Source organism: Gymnoscopelus microlampas (genome assembly GCF_963454915.1).
Source record: "Gymnoscopelus microlampas genome assembly, chromosome: 11".
NCBI classification, from domain to species: domain Eukaryota; kingdom Metazoa; phylum Chordata; class Actinopteri; order Myctophiformes; family Myctophidae; genus Gymnoscopelus; species Gymnoscopelus microlampas.
In genome coordinates this window covers 19,935,509-19,954,064 of record NC_139948.1, presented here as the reverse complement: position 1 = coordinate 19,954,064, position 18,556 = coordinate 19,935,509, and the positions used below count along the sequence as shown (strand labels likewise).

At 39.8% G+C, this 18,556-nt stretch overlaps 1 protein-coding gene across 1 annotated transcript; it reads right to left on the bottom strand.

Moving 5' to 3' along the window:
- Positions 1-5,171: 5,171 nt before the first annotated feature.
- On the bottom strand, positions 5,172-17,204 carry LOC311054647 (adhesion G protein-coupled receptor E1-like; the record flags this gene model as incomplete). Its single annotated transcript, XM_084070651.1, has 14 exons — positions 5,172-5,219; positions 5,552-5,617; positions 5,768-5,927; positions 6,658-6,746; positions 7,022-7,088; positions 7,196-7,437; positions 8,529-8,732; positions 10,736-10,945; positions 11,541-11,716; positions 11,803-11,916; positions 12,006-12,165; positions 13,174-13,254; positions 16,834-16,896; positions 17,184-17,204. The coding sequence occupies 14 exons, from the start codon at positions 17,202-17,204 to the stop codon at positions 5,172-5,174; spliced, it is 1,701 nt and encodes a 566-aa protein (XP_083926777.1).
- Between the last annotated feature and the right edge of the window lie 1,352 nt (positions 17,205-18,556).

Genomic DNA, 18,556 nt, shown 5'->3' with positions numbered 1-18,556 from the left:
CACGTTCCATACAAGGGGCAAGGCTTGGATATTTACGATGAGGCCAACACGGAAGCTTATGAATGGCCAGAGTGGCACTGTTTTACCCTGTGCCGACCTGCGGTGTCAGAAATAATTTATTTTAACGCAAGTGAATGGGTTTTTTGACAAACTTTAGACTAGATTTTTTATCTTACCATAATAAAATTTGTCATAAATTCTATATGCTTCCAGTCGCTAGTTTAAAGTCTCCTTTCAATCATCATGATGTGCGTTTTGCTAAATTATGGTCCCATTTATTTTAAAATTGACGATAAAGTAGGCTATTCTCTAGGAGGGGCGGGATGATTTGATTGACAAGCTACACAACCAATAGCATTCATTCCCCGCCCCCGCTCTTGATTGACAAGCTACCCAACCAATAATGGTCTGGTCGCATTCTGCAGGATATGACGCGATATTGAAGGATGGCGGACCTACAGTCTTGGAACAATCGGCTTCATTTTCGGTCTGTAGAAAGCAGGGGAGTGGCTTTGTCCATCTCATTTATACAGTCTATGGCTCCATACAGAGATTCCAGACTAATATCTATGCAGTGATGTTAGTCTGGTCATGCCAAGTTAGTGTTTTTCCAAGCATAATTATGATCATATAGGCTGCTATGAGAAGATATGACGGGTGATGGGTTACTGTACACATCAGTGGTTCTCAAACATTTTCATGTCAAGGACACCCAAATTGATATGCATTAGGCCACAGACCCCCCTATCTGAAAAGAGTTGTGTTGTAAAACGTTTTTCGATTTTTTCTAAAATAGCAGTTCTACAAGGTCAGTGTTGGAAACGTACAAACTTTAATATAATAATAATCACTTTCCATTAAAAATAATGTAGCTCAGCTGGTAGCGCACTTGCCTTTGGACTACAATCCCGAGCACCGCCAGCTCAGCGTATGAATAGGATGGCTTGGGTAACTAAGTTGTGCGCGCAATACTGAGAGCTCATGATACTGTAGGTGTTGCGCTCCACCTCAGCATCCATTTCCCAGGGGTCTAGTGCATTGTAAAGGGGATAGACACCCTCGTTCTCAACAATACCGACAATAAGCCACTCTGACTTAGGCCTTAATTAGAAAAATAACAATTTACATTATAATATTACTTTGCAACTCATGAAAGTAATGTAATTTGTTAATTAGTATGTCATTTGTTATCCCCAACACTGGTTATTATACTTGCTTTTATGTTGCATTTTACCCTGCCTTGCATTTATTGCAATTTGTAATATTTACATGAATTTAAAACTACTTGGCTATCACACAACATCAAAGCATCCCCAGTGTCAGCTAAAACCTTACAATGTAAATCAGGTCATGTGTTGTGTTGTCTTGCCCTTCCCATAATTTGTCTTGTAAAGCTGAACACACTTCAGTGTATATGTGGGCCTCCATGTAAATGCAGCACCCTGACAATACAAACAGAACCAGGAACTTTCAAGGTGTAAGTTCATTTTATTTTGTACTTACTGTACATTAACAGTAACAGTGAATGTTTTGTGGACAACAGGGACAGACAGGCTTTGACCAGCAGCATGTTTGCAAAAGATTCCTCAGTTTCTGTCACATGCAAACAAATTAAATAGGCTACATACCATTGCACAACTGTCATTTTTAAAGGTGTAAAAATATTGCCGGTGCCCACAGTACTATAAATGCACAAAATTTCTATCCGTCCATATGTCTGTGCGTGCGTCTGTAGTTCACGTATCGCTTGCATCATTCCAGAGTAGGCCGTATAAAAGTATTAAATAGACTGTGTGCATATTTTTGTGTATTTGCATAGACAGAGATAAAGACATGAAGACGAGAGAGGGGGGAACCACAACCTTTCTTTTCTATTGTTTAATTACTTTGACGGTTATTCTTGAGCATACAAGCTCGTGTGTGTGTGTGTGTGTGTGTGTGTGTGTGTGTGTGTGTGTGTGTGCGTGCGTGCGTGCGTGCGTGCGTGCGTGCGTGCGTGCGTGCGTGCGTGCGTGCGTGCGTGCGTGCGTGCGTGCGTGCGTGCGTGCGTGCCACAAATCATTGATCTGAACTAGGTTTTAGAATAGTCTTTTAATTGTATTGATTGGCCCCTAGTTACATTCTGTGGTTGTGTTCTTCTGATTGGTATATGTTCCTTCCCACTCTCTATGATACTCTAATGGTTGTTCCAAGCTGCAGAGAACATGTTGAGGTCCCGTGCGGCACTCGTCGGCAGTGATCATTTCAAGAAGATCAAATCTCTGACAGAACCCACACACTGCACCAATGGGCGTTATGGGCCAGCTCCTCATTCTCACGCATTTGTGTTCTGGGGAATACGAGAATAAACATCCAATGCATGGCCTCAGCGAGCAAAAAGAGTTTATGGAAACGGAATGTTTGAATGCCAATGAACTCATATTTATTTTTATTTCAAATAGATAAAATACAATTTAAAATGCTTCCTTACTTTTTAGAGAGGATTAGGAATAATAAGATAAGTGCTTTTGGAACTTCACCAGTTATAATTGTTTGTATTGTGAACTTTAAACCTACTTGGCTCGTGTACTGGTTCAAGGTGTCTCTGGACAATGTAAATTAGGTAATGTGTTGTTTTGCCGTTCCCATCATTTGTCTTGTAAAGTTGAACACACTTCAGTGTATCTATTGGCCCCCATGTAAATGCTGCAGCCTGACAATACAAACATAAAATGAAGCCGGGACTTACAAGATGTAAGTTCATTTTCAGAATATTCCATCAGCAGACCTGGAACAACTGCTTTGAGCAACAAAGATGAGCCAAATCAGCCATTTTTTCGGGTTGATTTATCAGCCCTCGGTTGGATACACTCAGCTGGATGATAATCTATTTACTAATAGAGACAATATAATTCCAATGCACTTGGAAAGGATAGGTACAGCATTTACTCTAAAATCAAGATACTTTCTGCATGTCAGCCACAGCACCCAGCTCAAATGTGTAAAAATAAGTCAATGACTGCCAAAACATTAATGATAATAACATTTTATTTTCATTTAATTCAATTCATTTTTATTTTTTTTCAAAATTTTTATCCCGCGATTTTTGTAACCCATTTTTTTCACCCGGTGCCAATTTCCTAAGTGATCCTGGGCGCTACACCAGCCCTACACCAGCGCTACACCAGTCCCCCACAGCCTGGGGAGGCCAGGGCCGAGCTCATGCTTCCTTCAGTGCATGAGAGCCAACTGACCTTCTTGTCACCTGACAGGGGGGAGTTTCCCTGGTAGGACGTAGCGTGTGGAAGGAACACGTTATTCCAACCAGTTCCCTTCCCCTCCATCAGGCGCCCCGGCTGTCATGGGGGAGGCGGTATAGTGACCAGGATTACTACATGTTTTTGTGAGGGTATTAACTACCCTGGGAGACACGGGGACAACATGCAAACTCCACACAACTCAATTCATTTTAAAATATGAAAATATTGTCCAAGACAGAAAGATTCATAGTTTCAAGTGAAAATGATACAAACAAACAACATATACTGTAGCTACTAGTACTATTATCATGTTTCACAATGATTGGACAGTGTTTCAAACAATGGCAATGGTCGTATTAACTTTCATAGCAAAAAGTTAGTTTATCTGCTGAAAATGGTGCACTACATGATTAACCACTTGAACCCCAGCATGACTATTCTGGGGGGAACATTCGACAAACATAGCATATCTACAAGCTTGCAACGTATCTACGTTGCGCTGCAACACGTTGTGAGCTTTGGAGTAGACAGAAAAAAGTAGTCAAAGTGCAGTTGTAACTCAAGTCCGTTTTAAGAATGGAGGATTTAAGTGGTATACAAACAATGTGATTAAGAAATATACATTGCTATTCAAATAAATTGTCATATCTTATCCTGTAACATTAAGTTTAAGAAAAAAAAAAGAATAACTAGAAAAAGTGCTCCTCGGAGCACAAGTCTCCGCCAGGTCAGCTAGGTTATTATGGCCTCCTGGTGGCGCTATAATAGGCCAATGTGAAAAGGGTGCCATTTCTTCTTAGGCCTTGCACGGCAATCGGACACTGCATTCATGAGTTGAGGCATTTTGTTCCAAAAATGTGGTTTGCTAAATTAGACCAGCTGGTGGCGCTATAACAGGCCAATGTGAAAAGGGTGGCATTTCTTCCTCGGCCTAGTGGGAATGTGTGTGCAAAATTTCACAGAAATCGCACACTGCGTTCATGATTTGAGGAATTTTGTTCAAAACGGACCTATCCTGCAAACTTTAGAAGCCAATGTTAGCCAAGTAGGATAGAATATGAAGTATCGGACACATCCATCTTGATCACATGACTATAGAGAGACTGTGTAACGATTTGTGTGATTTTTGAACAGAATCTGAAGGAGTAAAGGCAAAAAATGTGTTTTTCAAAACTCAGCCTCCTGGTGGCGCTCTAAAAGGCATATGTGAAAAATGCACGGCAAAGGTTTTTCCTTGGCCTCTAAGGAGTGTGCATGCAAAGTTGCACGCAGATCGGTGCAGTTATAGCTAAAAACGTGAATCGGCCTGTTATAGCGCCACCATGAGGCTGATTTGAAAGTTTTCAAGTGACATTTCTTCCTGGGCCAAGTGGGAATGTACGTGGAAAATTGCACGGAAAGTGCAATCTGCGTTCATGATTTGAGGCATTTTGTTCAAAATGAACCAATCCTGCTAACTTTGGAAGCCAATCTTAGCCAATCAGGATGGAATATGGAAAATCGGACAGATCCGTGTTGATCACATGGCTATAGAGATACTGTGTACCGATTTGTGTGTTATTTGGAGAAAATCTGTAGGAGTAACATTAAAAAATGTGTTTTGAAAAAGTCGGCCTCATGGTGGCGCTATGACAGGCTGATCTGAAAAATGTGGGGCAGAGGTTCTGCTGTGGCATCCAGGGAGTGTGTGTGTGCAGTTTCACAGCGACCGGGCCAATGGTGGCGGAGATTAGCTGGTCGCAGACAGAAGGACGGACACACGCACACACGGACGGACGGACGGACGGACGGAGGGTAAAACATACTCTCTCGCCATGCCTATCGGCCTGGCGGAGACAATATAATAGTATAATAGAGATAATTAGCTTATGTCATATCTCTATATTTCATGTAATATTCCCTCTCATGTTCTCTGCAACACTCTTCAGTGTTCTAATCTTCAGTCTTGTCCAAGTTCTCAGAGACTGACGGTACATCTCTCTGGAAGTGAAGCATTATAATGGTCAGTTAGTAGTAGTAGTAGTAGTATTCGTAGTAGTAGTAGTAGTACCTTCCTCAGTTCTAATTTTCTCCTCAAGTCTCAGAAATAATAATGATGAATGATAATCATGCTTATTATAATGATCATCATTATCATCATCATAACAACAACAGTGTAGTAACAGATAGATTGTTTGAATAGATTATTGGGCAAAACTGACAGCATATTGATAGCACAATCCGAGATAATAGGAGGGACTAGCATGGATAAACTCTTTGAGATGAATATGTGATTTTGTGAATACACTGTCTGCACATCCAGAGGTACTCACCACAGATCCTTGAGAAGTTTGTTTTCTAAAAGAGCAGGTCAGCCACTTTCTGTACTCCTCTCGCACCTGGCAAACACAATGAAATACTGTAGCGCTTGTTGATTTACAACTGAAACAATAGGAAACACAAAGGCTACAATCTATCGTTTTACAACAAATAGAAGGCATATTTAAGGTATTAGATGAGAGCGTGATAAAGATTTCCGTTCTGTTTACCTCCTTGTTGAGCAGACAGTGAACAATGTAGAGGCAGGTGCCCTGCTGGGAGTTGAAAAGAATGAAGAGCACCCGAAAGAAGACGTTGGACTGGTACAGGCCCAGTATCCAGGTACAACCCAGAATGAAAAACTGGGCCACGATCTTGAACATAATCAATCTATTGACAAGAGAGAAAAAATGATCAGATTTTCTCTTAACATTTGCGGTCTATAACAGCAGGAGGTCTATATAAATGCTCTGCATTCAGTAGAAAATTGCATGGAATAGACAGTGAGCATTGCTTTGAGGTAGAAGTGGTTAGAGACCCCTTCCACGTAACATCACAAGTCACATGTTGGTAAGTTCCTTTGGAGGACAAGCAAGCTAAGAATGAGTTAGTAAAAGATTACACATTTCTGTGCTTGTTTTAATTGTGGAAGCCAGATAGCTAAAGGATGATGATATTGCACATTTACTAGATGTTTATGTTGTTTTTAACTCTTCTAACATTTCTAATGAAATATTTTTTAAGAAACCCTATTTCTAAACAACTTTGCTTTATTTCCACCGTTAACAGATGCCGTTTTTATTTGTTTACGTAAACAACACTGTCCTTGTCCTCCACAATCAAACACTTGAAGTGTGCCCGAGTTATGATGATGTCATAGCAAGTTATCTGAGAAGAGTATGTGTGCAAATAGGAATTCCACTGTAGAACAAACTGCAGACAGGTTTTATGCTGTGGCACCATAAATATGACCAGACATACATAAATATGACCCTCCAAATGTTGCTCAAACATGTATTGGAATGTCTGTACTGTATGTATGTCTATATGAATGCATGTTCATCACATCACATAATAGGTACAACGGTATAGGTATAAAGACATTGTATATTTCACACACCTGGTGTCTGTGTGAGAAACATCACTGTTCATGTTGGCCAGGGTAGGCCTTAGAGCCCAGAGAGTGGCACAGAACACAATCCAATTAAGCTGATGAAAAAATATATTGAGATGTTGATTATGTCTGCATCACTACTTCGAGAAAAGAAACAAAGACACTGGTGGACAAGCTTAGATTGGAACAGGACACTAAACATTTCATACATTTTAGAAGATACACTGATCTTGTAATGCTATACCATACAATATTATATTACTCATCTACTGTGTGCTGGTGCCCTCTGTCTTGCTTCATCAAAACTCCAGAATATCATAACATTTTTTAATATTATAAAAAAGAAATCTTCATTCATGGTGACACTCACTACAAGGACAGTAATCACTGGTCCTGTTAAAGCCCAGTTGAAGTTGTGATCTGCTGACAGCCAGCACCTGCAACATGATGAAACATACCGTTGCTATAGGCCTATGCAAATTAATCAAATATATAAATGACATGGTTTAGTATGACTGTATGTATCTCTAGTTGTGCTACTCACACCCCTGCTGAAGTATCACCATAGCCATCAGAATACACCAAAGCACAAATGCCCACAATCACAAATGGAACACCATAGCCAATCAGGTAGAGGTATGGCCGGGGGAGTCCATCTCTATGGATGACCTGTACCTTGGAGAGCCTCCACACCAGCAGGCAGAGCTGTAGAGCCTCCAGGAGCATCCACATAAAACTGGACACAATCAGGAAGTGGAGCAGTCCAGCTATGACGGAGCAAGCCACCTGTGGAGGCATAACATACTGTATCTCTATGAGATATATTTCATCATTGTCCAAAGTTGCTTTACATACGCTATTTACATCAGGGTGCAGAAGAGTCATAAAAGGTAGTATTTTTTTAGTTTTTATGAAAATCAATTTGGGCCAACACCCTTAGTGACTAGATGTCCTTTAAAATAATGTATACGTGATTTAAGTAACATTACTTCCTTCTTACCCATATCCAAAAATAATATCATAATCTGAATCCTCTGGAGTGCACCTCCAAAAGCGCTTTCACTTCTGCCCATAGCAACAAAAACACAAAAAAATTGCAACTGACACAGCACTGGGTAGGCAACCCGGTCTGGCGGAGATCTGCGCTCCAAGGACAATACTTTTCTACTAGTAATCTCACGTAGGCAGACCTCCATCTGGCAATGCCATAATATGTCCACAGAGGCCACTATCAATATATCAGTATCAATAAGCATACAGTAAGAAATCATTTTATTAAAACAAATATTCGTGTGAACTGTCTACATTGTTTGTCATGGGTGCCTGGCACCTATGACACCCATTGAAGCTCCGCTGAAGTTCATATCCAGAATAATAGATGTCCAGATACAGCTTGCATGTTGGACAACTTTGTTTTTTTACAACCAAGGTTTATGTTTTAGCTTGTAATTCCAGCAAATAAAAGATGAGTGTAAAAAAAATGTAATTTACTGCTTTCTATAGTTTTAGCAATTTTCGTGATCTTTTTTACAGTGGGCGGGGGCATTCGGGCAGGTGGCTAAATATGTATTTTTTTACACAATAACCCGGCGATTTCTATATCATTATTTACAGTAGCTCTTCAAGCCCCCAATAACTCACATCTGGCCATCAAAGACCACGGGACCTTTTTTTTGTGTAAAAAATACACATTTAGCCACCTGCCCGAATGCCCCCACCCACTGTAAAAAAAGATCACGAAAATTGATAAAACTATAGAAAGCAGAAAATGAAAAAAAAATTACACTCATCTTTTATTTACTTTAATTACAAGCTAAAACATAAACCTTGGTTGTAAAAAAAACAAAGTTGTCCTTTAAAGCAAGATGTAACAATACCTCATATGGGACAAAGCTGTCATCGCACAGCATTAACAGTTGAGCTGAGCCGAGGCTGAGGCAGAGGTGAAGACGAGCTGTGTTGTTGATCTTGGGGTTCCAGCTGCACAGCAGGAAGGTGAAAATGGCCAAAGCAAAGAAGAACAGACCAATAGTAACACACACAAGGTCCAACCACTCCAGGAAGGGATCCTCTGGTGGAGGCTGGGAAACAAGAAGAATACACACATTGATTAATTTATTTTGTACATTTCATACTTTCGTATTCACACTTGACATTTTCAACTGAAACAATTTGACACTTTTTCATTGTCAAATTGCAGATCTACAAGCTCACAATGCGTCTCGATGCGACGCACTGTGAGCTTGTAGTTTGGCTATTTTCAAATGGCCAAAATGTATATAGGGCTGAAGTGGTTAATGTATGTTTTGTAATAATAATACAAATCTACAAAGTAACTAGTAACTAAAGTTTTCAAATAAATGTAGTGGAGTAAAAGTATATGTTTTGGAGCCGAGATGTGGTGGAGTGTATTGGAAATTGGAAACACTCAAGTAAAGTACAAATACCTCAAAATGTTCCACCACTGGTAACATGCTGCACATTTGCGCAACAAAGTACTGTATAAATGAGCTATTAGTGTTGTTATCAGTGTTGGGAAGTAACTAAAGTAATATGTAACTTAAAGTAATATTATTACCTTTTCCCAGTAACTAGTAACGTAACTAATTACTTTCACGTTTTGAGTAATAATATTACCTTTACTTTTTTTCAAAAAGTAACTTATTACTTTTTTTCACGAGCCTCGGTGGTACTCTGGGTTTGAGTGTGTTTATTTGATCCTGTGTTGTTTTTGGTCCATTGATATAATGGTAGACTGGTTGGGATCGAGTTGCTATGCAGGCTGCTTGCTGATCCGGTCTAGAGCGGATACGGAAACGTTGCGCTCATGTCTGTGTGAATTATTATCAGCTGCGGAAGGGCGGGCCGCCCTTAAACCGGATCAAACAGTGTTGCCATGTCTGCTTATTATAAGCGACTTGTTAACCGATGAAGATGCGCCGTAAGCTTGTAGGTCGGCTATTTTCTATATATATATATATATATATATTAGAATACATTTGTTTACAAAGAAATTAAGCACTTTATGAAGAGGTTTTGTTGTTTAGTTGGTTGCTGTCAAATAAAAGGTTTTTGAGAGGCTGGCTGTTAGTGGGTCCACCAGCATATTGTCCAATGCCCACTTAACCGTAGGCCTAGTCCATAGGCCTAGCTGTAGGCTGCTATGAAGTGGTCAAGTGGAACACACTTTTGATTTATTTTCCTGATATGTTTTTTTGTGTCCTGAATGATGCACTAAATATCAGTCCATCAGAATGATTGTTTTGAAGTTTACATTTCCTACACCCACGAACCACGATGATATGTGTTGCTATGGGAGCCTTTTTATTTTATTAGAATTAATTTTGTTTACAAAGAAATGAAGCACTTTATGAAGAGGTTTTGTTGTTTAACTGTTTTGTTTAACCTAGTACATAGGCCTAGCCCACGATGATATGTGTAGCATTTTTATTTTTGTATTTTATTAGAATACATTTTGTTTACAAAGAAATATAGCAGTTTATGAAGATGTTTTTATCTATGTTTGTTTAGTTTATGTTTGGAGCTTTAATAAACAACAGAAGTTGTTCAAAGATTGTGTCTCATGATGAGTCATTATCTGTTTGAGCCCAGGTGTTTGAATTTGAATATTTTATTAGGCAAAAAATACATTAAATACATTTAAAATACTTGTTTCCATTGAGGTCCTTAGTATTCAATTCATAGTCGTCAAATGGTTTTCATTTAGTCTGTAAGTTATGAATTCATACACTGTAAAAGTCTTAGTGTTAATATAATTCAAATGAGTGTACAATGAGGATTTTACAATGTAGGCTGCAGAAAAGAGAAAAAAAACAACTGCTAATGTTGAAAATGCAAAGTTAGACTTTTGGGGAGAAAGGATGCAAATTACTGGGGGCGAGAAAAAAAAAGTAACTAAAGTAATAAGTAACTAGGTACTTTTGGCAGGGAGTAATAAGTAAAGTAACTACATTACTTTTTAAACAAGTAATATGTAATAAGTAACATATTACTATGTTTTAGTAACTATCCCAACACTGGTTGTTATTGTGGAAATATGTGCACTCCCACAGGTATACTGTACCTCTCCGATCTGCATGATGAGGGCAAAGGACGAGAGGTGAGAGCAGCTGCACACTGTGTAGTTTTCGTCAGAGTAAGACACCCAACATCCGTCTACAGACCACTGCCTGGCCTCTACCCTTTCTTTTCCACCATTCCTCTGTTCCTCTCCTGTCTTCTCTCCTTTTACCTTCCAGTATACACAGGTCACCAAGCCAGTCTCATTCAGCTTCTGAGGAGTCAAGAGAAAGAAAGAATCACTAAGAATGTTCAAGGCCGGAAACAAACCCCTTGTCCACTTGCCACAGTGACATGCACATATACATTCACTCACACAAGTGACACAACCATTTTGGAAGCCAACCATTACAGGCGATTGGTCAGTGGTGGAAATAGTACTCACATGTTTTTTAAGCTGACAATGCGTCACATCGCGACGCATTGTCAGCTTGTAGATCTGCTATTTTCAAATGGTCGAAATATAGGGCTGAAGTGGTTAGTATGTTTTGCGTTAATAATCAAAGTCTAAAAAGTAACTAGTAACTAAAGTTTTCAAATAATTGTAGTGGAGTAAAAGTACAATATTTGCCTCTGAGATGTAGTGGAGTAGAAGTAAAAGTACTGGAAATTGGAAATACTCCAGGAAAGTGAAAAATACCTCAAAATTGTACTTAAGTACAGTACTTAAGTAAATGTACTTGGCAAACTGAGTAGTGAGTGGCCGTATGATTATCCATTATTGGGCTGGCATTTGTTCCCTAGATTCAGGTTTTATGGTAAATGATTGTGTGTGAATGAAAGACAACTAGGACGTTTGATGGCAGTACCTTTGCATGTTTGATTGTAAACTTGACAGGCTGTGAGAGCTGGGTGTGGTTGGTTTTGGGCAGTGTTGCAGTGACAACATCTGAGTACATCTCCGTCTTTCTCTGTGTTTTAAAGTAGCGATTATTCAGGAGATTTTCCATCCCGCTGAGAGTCATGAAAGCAGCTGATGCAGAACCTGGGGGTAGAAAATTAAATCAATGAATGCATTTGTATCTATCATCGGTCTTGATTGTCCCCATCATCCTCTTGCTTTTTTCTCACCATTGTTGTTTCTGGCCAGAGCATGCAGGTTGATCTCCATTGTGTTTCCGTTGGCTGACAGAGCATTACTCTCTTCATCGCTGCTTCCTGGACCAATAGTGTGTATGCTCAAGTCTGGCTCACGGACAAGAATTAGAACAAGGATTGGTTTGGATCTCCACTACATATTCTGCTATGCCTCTAATGACAGTCAGTTGTCTTACCAAGTATTGAAGATTGAACATGTTTGTTGGTGTGGCTTGGACCTGGTACCACCAGGGCAGACACCAGATGCTCTGAGATGTCCAGAATCAGAGTCCCTGTCTCTGCATCACCCTCACTGCTGACATTTGACACAGAGTTTGGACTGCCACCCGACACTGCCTAAGAGAATTATACAGAATTGATAGCCCACTTGGGTGTGCACTTGAAGAGGTTTGCTTAGTAACTTTATAGGGACTGTTTTGTTTGTTATTGATACAGTTGTTTCAAGCCAGAAGTGTCCGCTATCATGGAGGTCTGTGGCTGTTGGTACAATTCAGTTTCTGAAAGCAGACAATATCAATTCAGAGCCATCAGAATGGGATGGTATTGGATATAACTGGATTTCTGAACTGCTGAAGTGGGCCGTTGTAAATGTGAAGTATTGCCCCCCTAGTCTGTTATTATGATCAATATAAGCTCATATTTCAAGCTAATCATAAGCCTGTAGGTTTGTGATTAACCATGTGGGTGGAGATGCAATGTCAGAGCATTAAGTAGGTTAAAAATGTGCATGTGGTACATATGACATTAAAATGTCACATGCAAATTGTGTCTAGGTACTTTTGGAGGTGTCATGTGTTTAAGTCAATGAAACATACCTGAGAACATGTGTGACCCCAAATGCTCCCTCACCAACAACCCCAATGTTTCTACACATTCTCATCATAAACAGCACAAGTAGCATTCATATCTGTAAAATGTACATGAATGTGTGTGTTGAGTAGCCTACCATCAAGGCAAAGACGTTTATCACTGTCTATAAATAGATGAAGACAATAGAAAGGTAGTTAATTCATATGTCCTATAACATGACATGACATCTTTAAACCTAAAGACAAAAATACAGACTGAAAAAGTATAATTTGTGGATGCAAACAAAATGGACCGCCTTAACATCTGACCTCTAGGTGTTAACATCTTAAAAGTAGAAGTTTAGTTACCCAATAACACAGTAATAATACTCTCAAGTGTAAATACAGTTGTTTGGGTTTCTTTATAACACAGTAATATGATCATGCATTGATTTCCAAGAGATTGTGCAAACGTGTTTGTTCCAGCTATTCTAATCAGAAATAATTAAGTAATGCATTTAATAACTGTGGGTTCAAACAAAGACTTCCCACTGACCGCCTCTGTTAGGATGATGTCAGGATTGCGCTTCAGTTGTTGGTCAATATTTGTAAGGAAGGCTCTCTCTTTTGTCTGGCCCTGCAGCAAGAACACAAACATGACCTCAACAACTACAAGTATCTGTTTGGATGTTGGTGCTGAGTGACAACATAATTATAAGAATAAGAATGGCCATTCTGTGTCCAGATGTAAATGAAATCAAATGAATAACTGCAAATTCAACTGTAACCCCCATTTGAAGCAATTCTATTCCTTATAAGGAAATACTGCACGCTAATGCTACAGCAGAAAATGTTATGCCAATAGCAAGGGATTGATTTGCTGATGTTTCTATTGACAATACTTGACCATAATATTTCTACATATCTACCTCCGCCAGGTCAGGTAGGTTATTGAGGCCTCCTGGTGGCGCTATAAAAGGCCAATATGAAAAGGGTGGCATTTCTTCCTCGGCCTAGTGGGACGGTGCGCACAAAATGTCACGGTAATTGCATGCTGTGTTGATGATTTGAGGCAAACCAATCCTGCAAACTTTGGAAGTCAATGTTAGCCAATCAGGACAGAATATGGAAAATCGGACAGATCCATGTTGATCACATGACTATAAAGATACTGTGTACCGATTTGCGTGAGGTTTGGACAAAATCTGTAGGGGCGATATATCCAAAAATGTGTTTTGCACAAATCGGCCTCCTGGTGGCGCTATAAGAGGCCAATCTCCGGGGCAAAGGTTTGGCTTTGGCATCCAGGGAGTGTGTGTGCACAGTTTCGCAGCGGCCGGGCTAACGGTGCCAGACGGACGGACACACGGACGGACACACGGAGGCCTGGCGGAGACAATAAATGAAAAAAACGTGAGAGCTTATTTCCATTGTGGTCCTTTGAGTGCAAATGCATGTGTAGACTGAGAGCTATTCAGAAAAATATGAATCAAATAGGTTGCCTAAAGATAAAAGTGTCACCAGTGTTATCAGATCACGCAGTGGTAACAATAAGTTGTCTGTTTGCTAATAAATAAATAAACCATAAACATAAAGTGCAGACGTTTTGGGAAAAGGAGGTAAAAGTGAAGTTTAGGTAAATTTGGTAATTGGGTAAGTTCATTAGTGTTTTAATTTGGATGAAATGTAAACAAACATACTGTGACCTTGACAAATGAAGCAATTAATGTCATAAAAGTGCATTTGTATGTATGATAAGGCCAAAACTGTGAGTAGACAATATGTTTAGACTGGTATGGTCCTTTTCAGTACTCACCACTGGAGGTTGTATCTCATCGAGAACATCGTTAAAACCTATTTGTTGTGTGTGAAAGCAGAATAAGAACAAATATATGAACAAAAGACAAACAGTCATAGGAAAATGTATATTACAGTCGAATGTTTTCCACACAGCTGTTCTCACTTTTACAAAATGTGACCCCACTTTCCCACAACACTCCAGTTGAGGGAAAATATCCATCATTACAGGAACAGTAGTATAGCCCTGGTGCATTGAAACACATGCTTTGTGGACCACATATGCCTGGTGTCTCCTTGCAGTCATCTATATCTGTGGAGAAGATGAGGTTATTTGTATAGCACATTTTGGCAACAAGGCAATTCATTGTGTTTTACATAAAACATATATATATAACATATCATAGTCTGCCTTGGAAGGGGTCCCCTCTTTTGTGACCCTTCATCTTCATTTTCTTTTTTTTCTGTCCTCTGATAAACGGTCTATAATGGACAAGGGGTGCTGTTTGTTCCTTTGTTAAATGTGGGTCTGCAGGTGGCATCGGGACCACAGATGGTAGCATCTGTCACACACCCATCGATGTCCGTCAAAATACATGATGAATATTGAAAAAAATAACTGGTCATTGGAACCTGCCCTAGTACAGTGCATGTGTCCATCATGCTTTCTATTGCACATTTGATGTTGCACCTTGTGAATGCGGTGGAAACGATGTTGAATGCTCACAAGCACATTCATTGAGATGTGCATCATGTTAGGTGACAAAACAGGATCCCAGACTGCCAACAAAGGTAAACATACTGCTCATATACCAATCTGATAGCAGTCAGATCTCAGAAGATTCTCTCAGCAAATACCTTGACATGTATTGAGCTTGCTGGGTGACATCTCTGGTACAGTTGGTGTGTACCCCTGTTGACAAGCACAGGTGTGCGCTCCAAGTGTGTTGGTGCAGATAGAACCAGGACCACAGACGTCCGAGTTGAAACACTCGTCAAGATCTGTGATGGACAGTTGAGCTTTCCATCTTAATTCACATACACACCAACAACATCTGAGGAAACTTCACATGAAGCATTCAGCAAAACATTTCAAACAGGACTCTGATTACATGCTCTCTCATACCAGGAACACAGGAATTACACACCTTGGCATAAAGGAATCTTATTGGGGAACGGGTAATAGCCCACATGACAGGTGCAGTGATAACCTTTTGGGATGATCTTACAGGTCGCATTATCACCACACACGGGACACTTGTCTACAGTATAAGGAGAGAGTGAAATCAATAGAAGACATTTAGGCGAAAACTTAATCCAAAACGTGAAATGCTTACTTGACTGTATGGTCTTGTAATAAGTTTTGTGAGTGTTTTTTTTGTTTTATAAAAACAATATACCTGTAGGTTGTGGGCTGGATGGCGTAGAATTTCCTCCCGCTAAATGAGACAAAAACTGAAATTATTATTGTTGGTCCCCCTAACTCCACACTTTCCATAGACAGAATTAAATCCTTTTTATCATCATCAGACCTTTAAAAGGTAATTCACGCCTCCATTTCATCATGTTTGGACTTTTGTAACTCCTTATACTCTGTCCTCTGAAAAAAAAGCTATTTCCCGCCTCCAACTGGTACAGAATTCAGCTGCCAGACTACTAACCAACACTAAGAAACGTGATCACATAACACCCATCCTAGCTGCACTTCACTGGTTACCTGTTAGATTTAGATTTTTTTAGATTTAAGATTTTACTGATAACTTTTAAAGCCCGGCAGGGACTGGCCCCAGCAGCATCATAGACTTGCTGCCCCCCCATGAACCTGGGCGCTGCCTTATAGATCCTCGGGTAAGGCTCTCCTTAAAGTCCACACCTCGTCACCCGGGCCAATCGGGCTTTTGCAGTCCGGGCACCCAAGCTTTGGAATGCCCTGCCCGTAGAGCTGAGCTAAATTCATTGTCATTATCATTAGTGCATGTTTATTCTGCTTTGTAAGGGTGCTCTACTCTAGGGACCCTCAAGCTGATTGAGAATCCCTGCTCTACATATATGTGCAAACACTAAATAGTGTGTTTGCATGCCCCTTTAGATGTACCAGGGGAATAGAGAATAAAGGAAAATAAATGGATTTTCAACCATAGCATTAGAGATCCACCTACAGTATATGGACATTCTTGGCCGATACCGAAGTTTAAAATAAACAAATTCCGATAGCTGATACCGATACAGATACAGTATTTGTTTTTTTTTGTTTTTGTTGTTATTTATTCCCCCTTTGTGCCAGAAAAACAAATCTTCATTTTGTTGCTATTTTTAGTGTAGATCATAGAGTGACAAACAATGTGCTTACCAGTACAGCCATATGAATCACCTATAGGCTGGTGTGTTTCAGGAATTCCATACCCATGAACACACGTACAGGCTCCCCCCTGTCCACACGATGCAAGAGGTCCACAGCAGTCTGGTGTACAAACGCTATGATCTGGACACATGACGATATTACATAAACATATAATCAAACAGTAATTTTAACAAAGACACACACGCACGCATGCACTGACGTACACACACGCACGCGCGCACACACACGGGCACACACACACGGGCACACACACACACGGGCGCACACACAGGCGCACACTGATGCACACTTGAAATAATATGTTTACTCACATGTATTATAGGCCATACTCCCAGAATAGTCATATGATGTTGGTTTGTACACATAGAATCCTCCAGGACAAAGGGCCACAGATATATTATACACACCGTCTTGGCAAGAGCTGCCATGTACGTATGCAAGGCGTTCTGTTGACATGCCATTGGCTTCTGTTGGAAGATCTGATACATATATTGGGTGATCGGTGCCCCCCAAAAACCCTCTTTTACAATCTTCAGTGACTCGGTCTCCCCCAATCCCTGTGAAACGCCACCATTGGTCAGTTAGATCTGTGTCGTTCATTGGGAAGCCCTCAAATTGGGTAACGTTAACGCCAAAGTTCCTCCATGGTTCAGAAATGTTGCTGTACTCATCACAGGGACCTGTGTGTAATGAAGACAAATGGAGCTGTCAAAAATGAACAAATACAGCTCTCATTTTATGAACATCATATATCATACTGTACATACCAGGAGATGAAGAACCAGGGATGAAAAGTAAGCCTGAAGAGGACAGAGAAGATTAAATATTATGGACAGTAGAGTACATAAACATACATCGTCATTGATTTTGGAAAACTTAACTTCTGAGTAAAACTTATATTTGAGTGGGCATGCGTTGAGAATGACGCAAATGCCTAGTGTATTTTTGGCTGTAATAAAATTGCCTTTTTTAGTTCATGCTAATAAATATTTCCAATTTTCCTGATGTTATTGCATTTATGTTTCATTCATTTTACATTTTTCTCATTGTACAAAATTCATTGTTATCTTATAAACTACTGAAACACCAATGTCGGTAGCCTACTATCAATATGTTTTTTTGTTTTGGTTTTGGGGGTTGAAACCCCTTGCCATTCAGCTCAACATACATGCAACCTTCAGATTAATATTAAGCATAAATAAGTAAAATCCACTCACCCAGGAGAAGTGACACTGCACAGTGCATCATGACAGATCACTCTCCAAATCCTAATGACATCAAACTTCACTCTCTTTCTCTCTCTCTAAACCAGTGTACTAGAGATTTGCACAGCATCCAAAAAATGTTTTTAGAGGGTTTAAGGTGAATGCAAAAATACAATGCAAATCCACAGGCTCAAATTGATAAGCAAAACTTACAGAACATGGCAAGACAAGGGGAGGGAGCAGAGAGATGGGTCCCTAAACCACCTCTGAAGTGAATGACAGGTAAGGACCTCAAGTCTTTTATTGTCACAAGCACACTACAATAGGCCTACTAACGTCCGTATGCAACATTTCATTTTATGGGATATTAATATGGTAAATACTGTAAATGTGAACTTGAAGGAATGGTTATGGCTGCATCATGATCTTTTTCTGATCTTCTTCTAGGGAGTGGTGGTGGGGTAAGGCTGAGTAAATCAGCTGAATGAAACATTTCTTTCTGTATGCATGTCCTGTCATTGAGAAGATGTTTTTTTGCATGTATTATTATGCATTGCATAGACTCTACTATATGT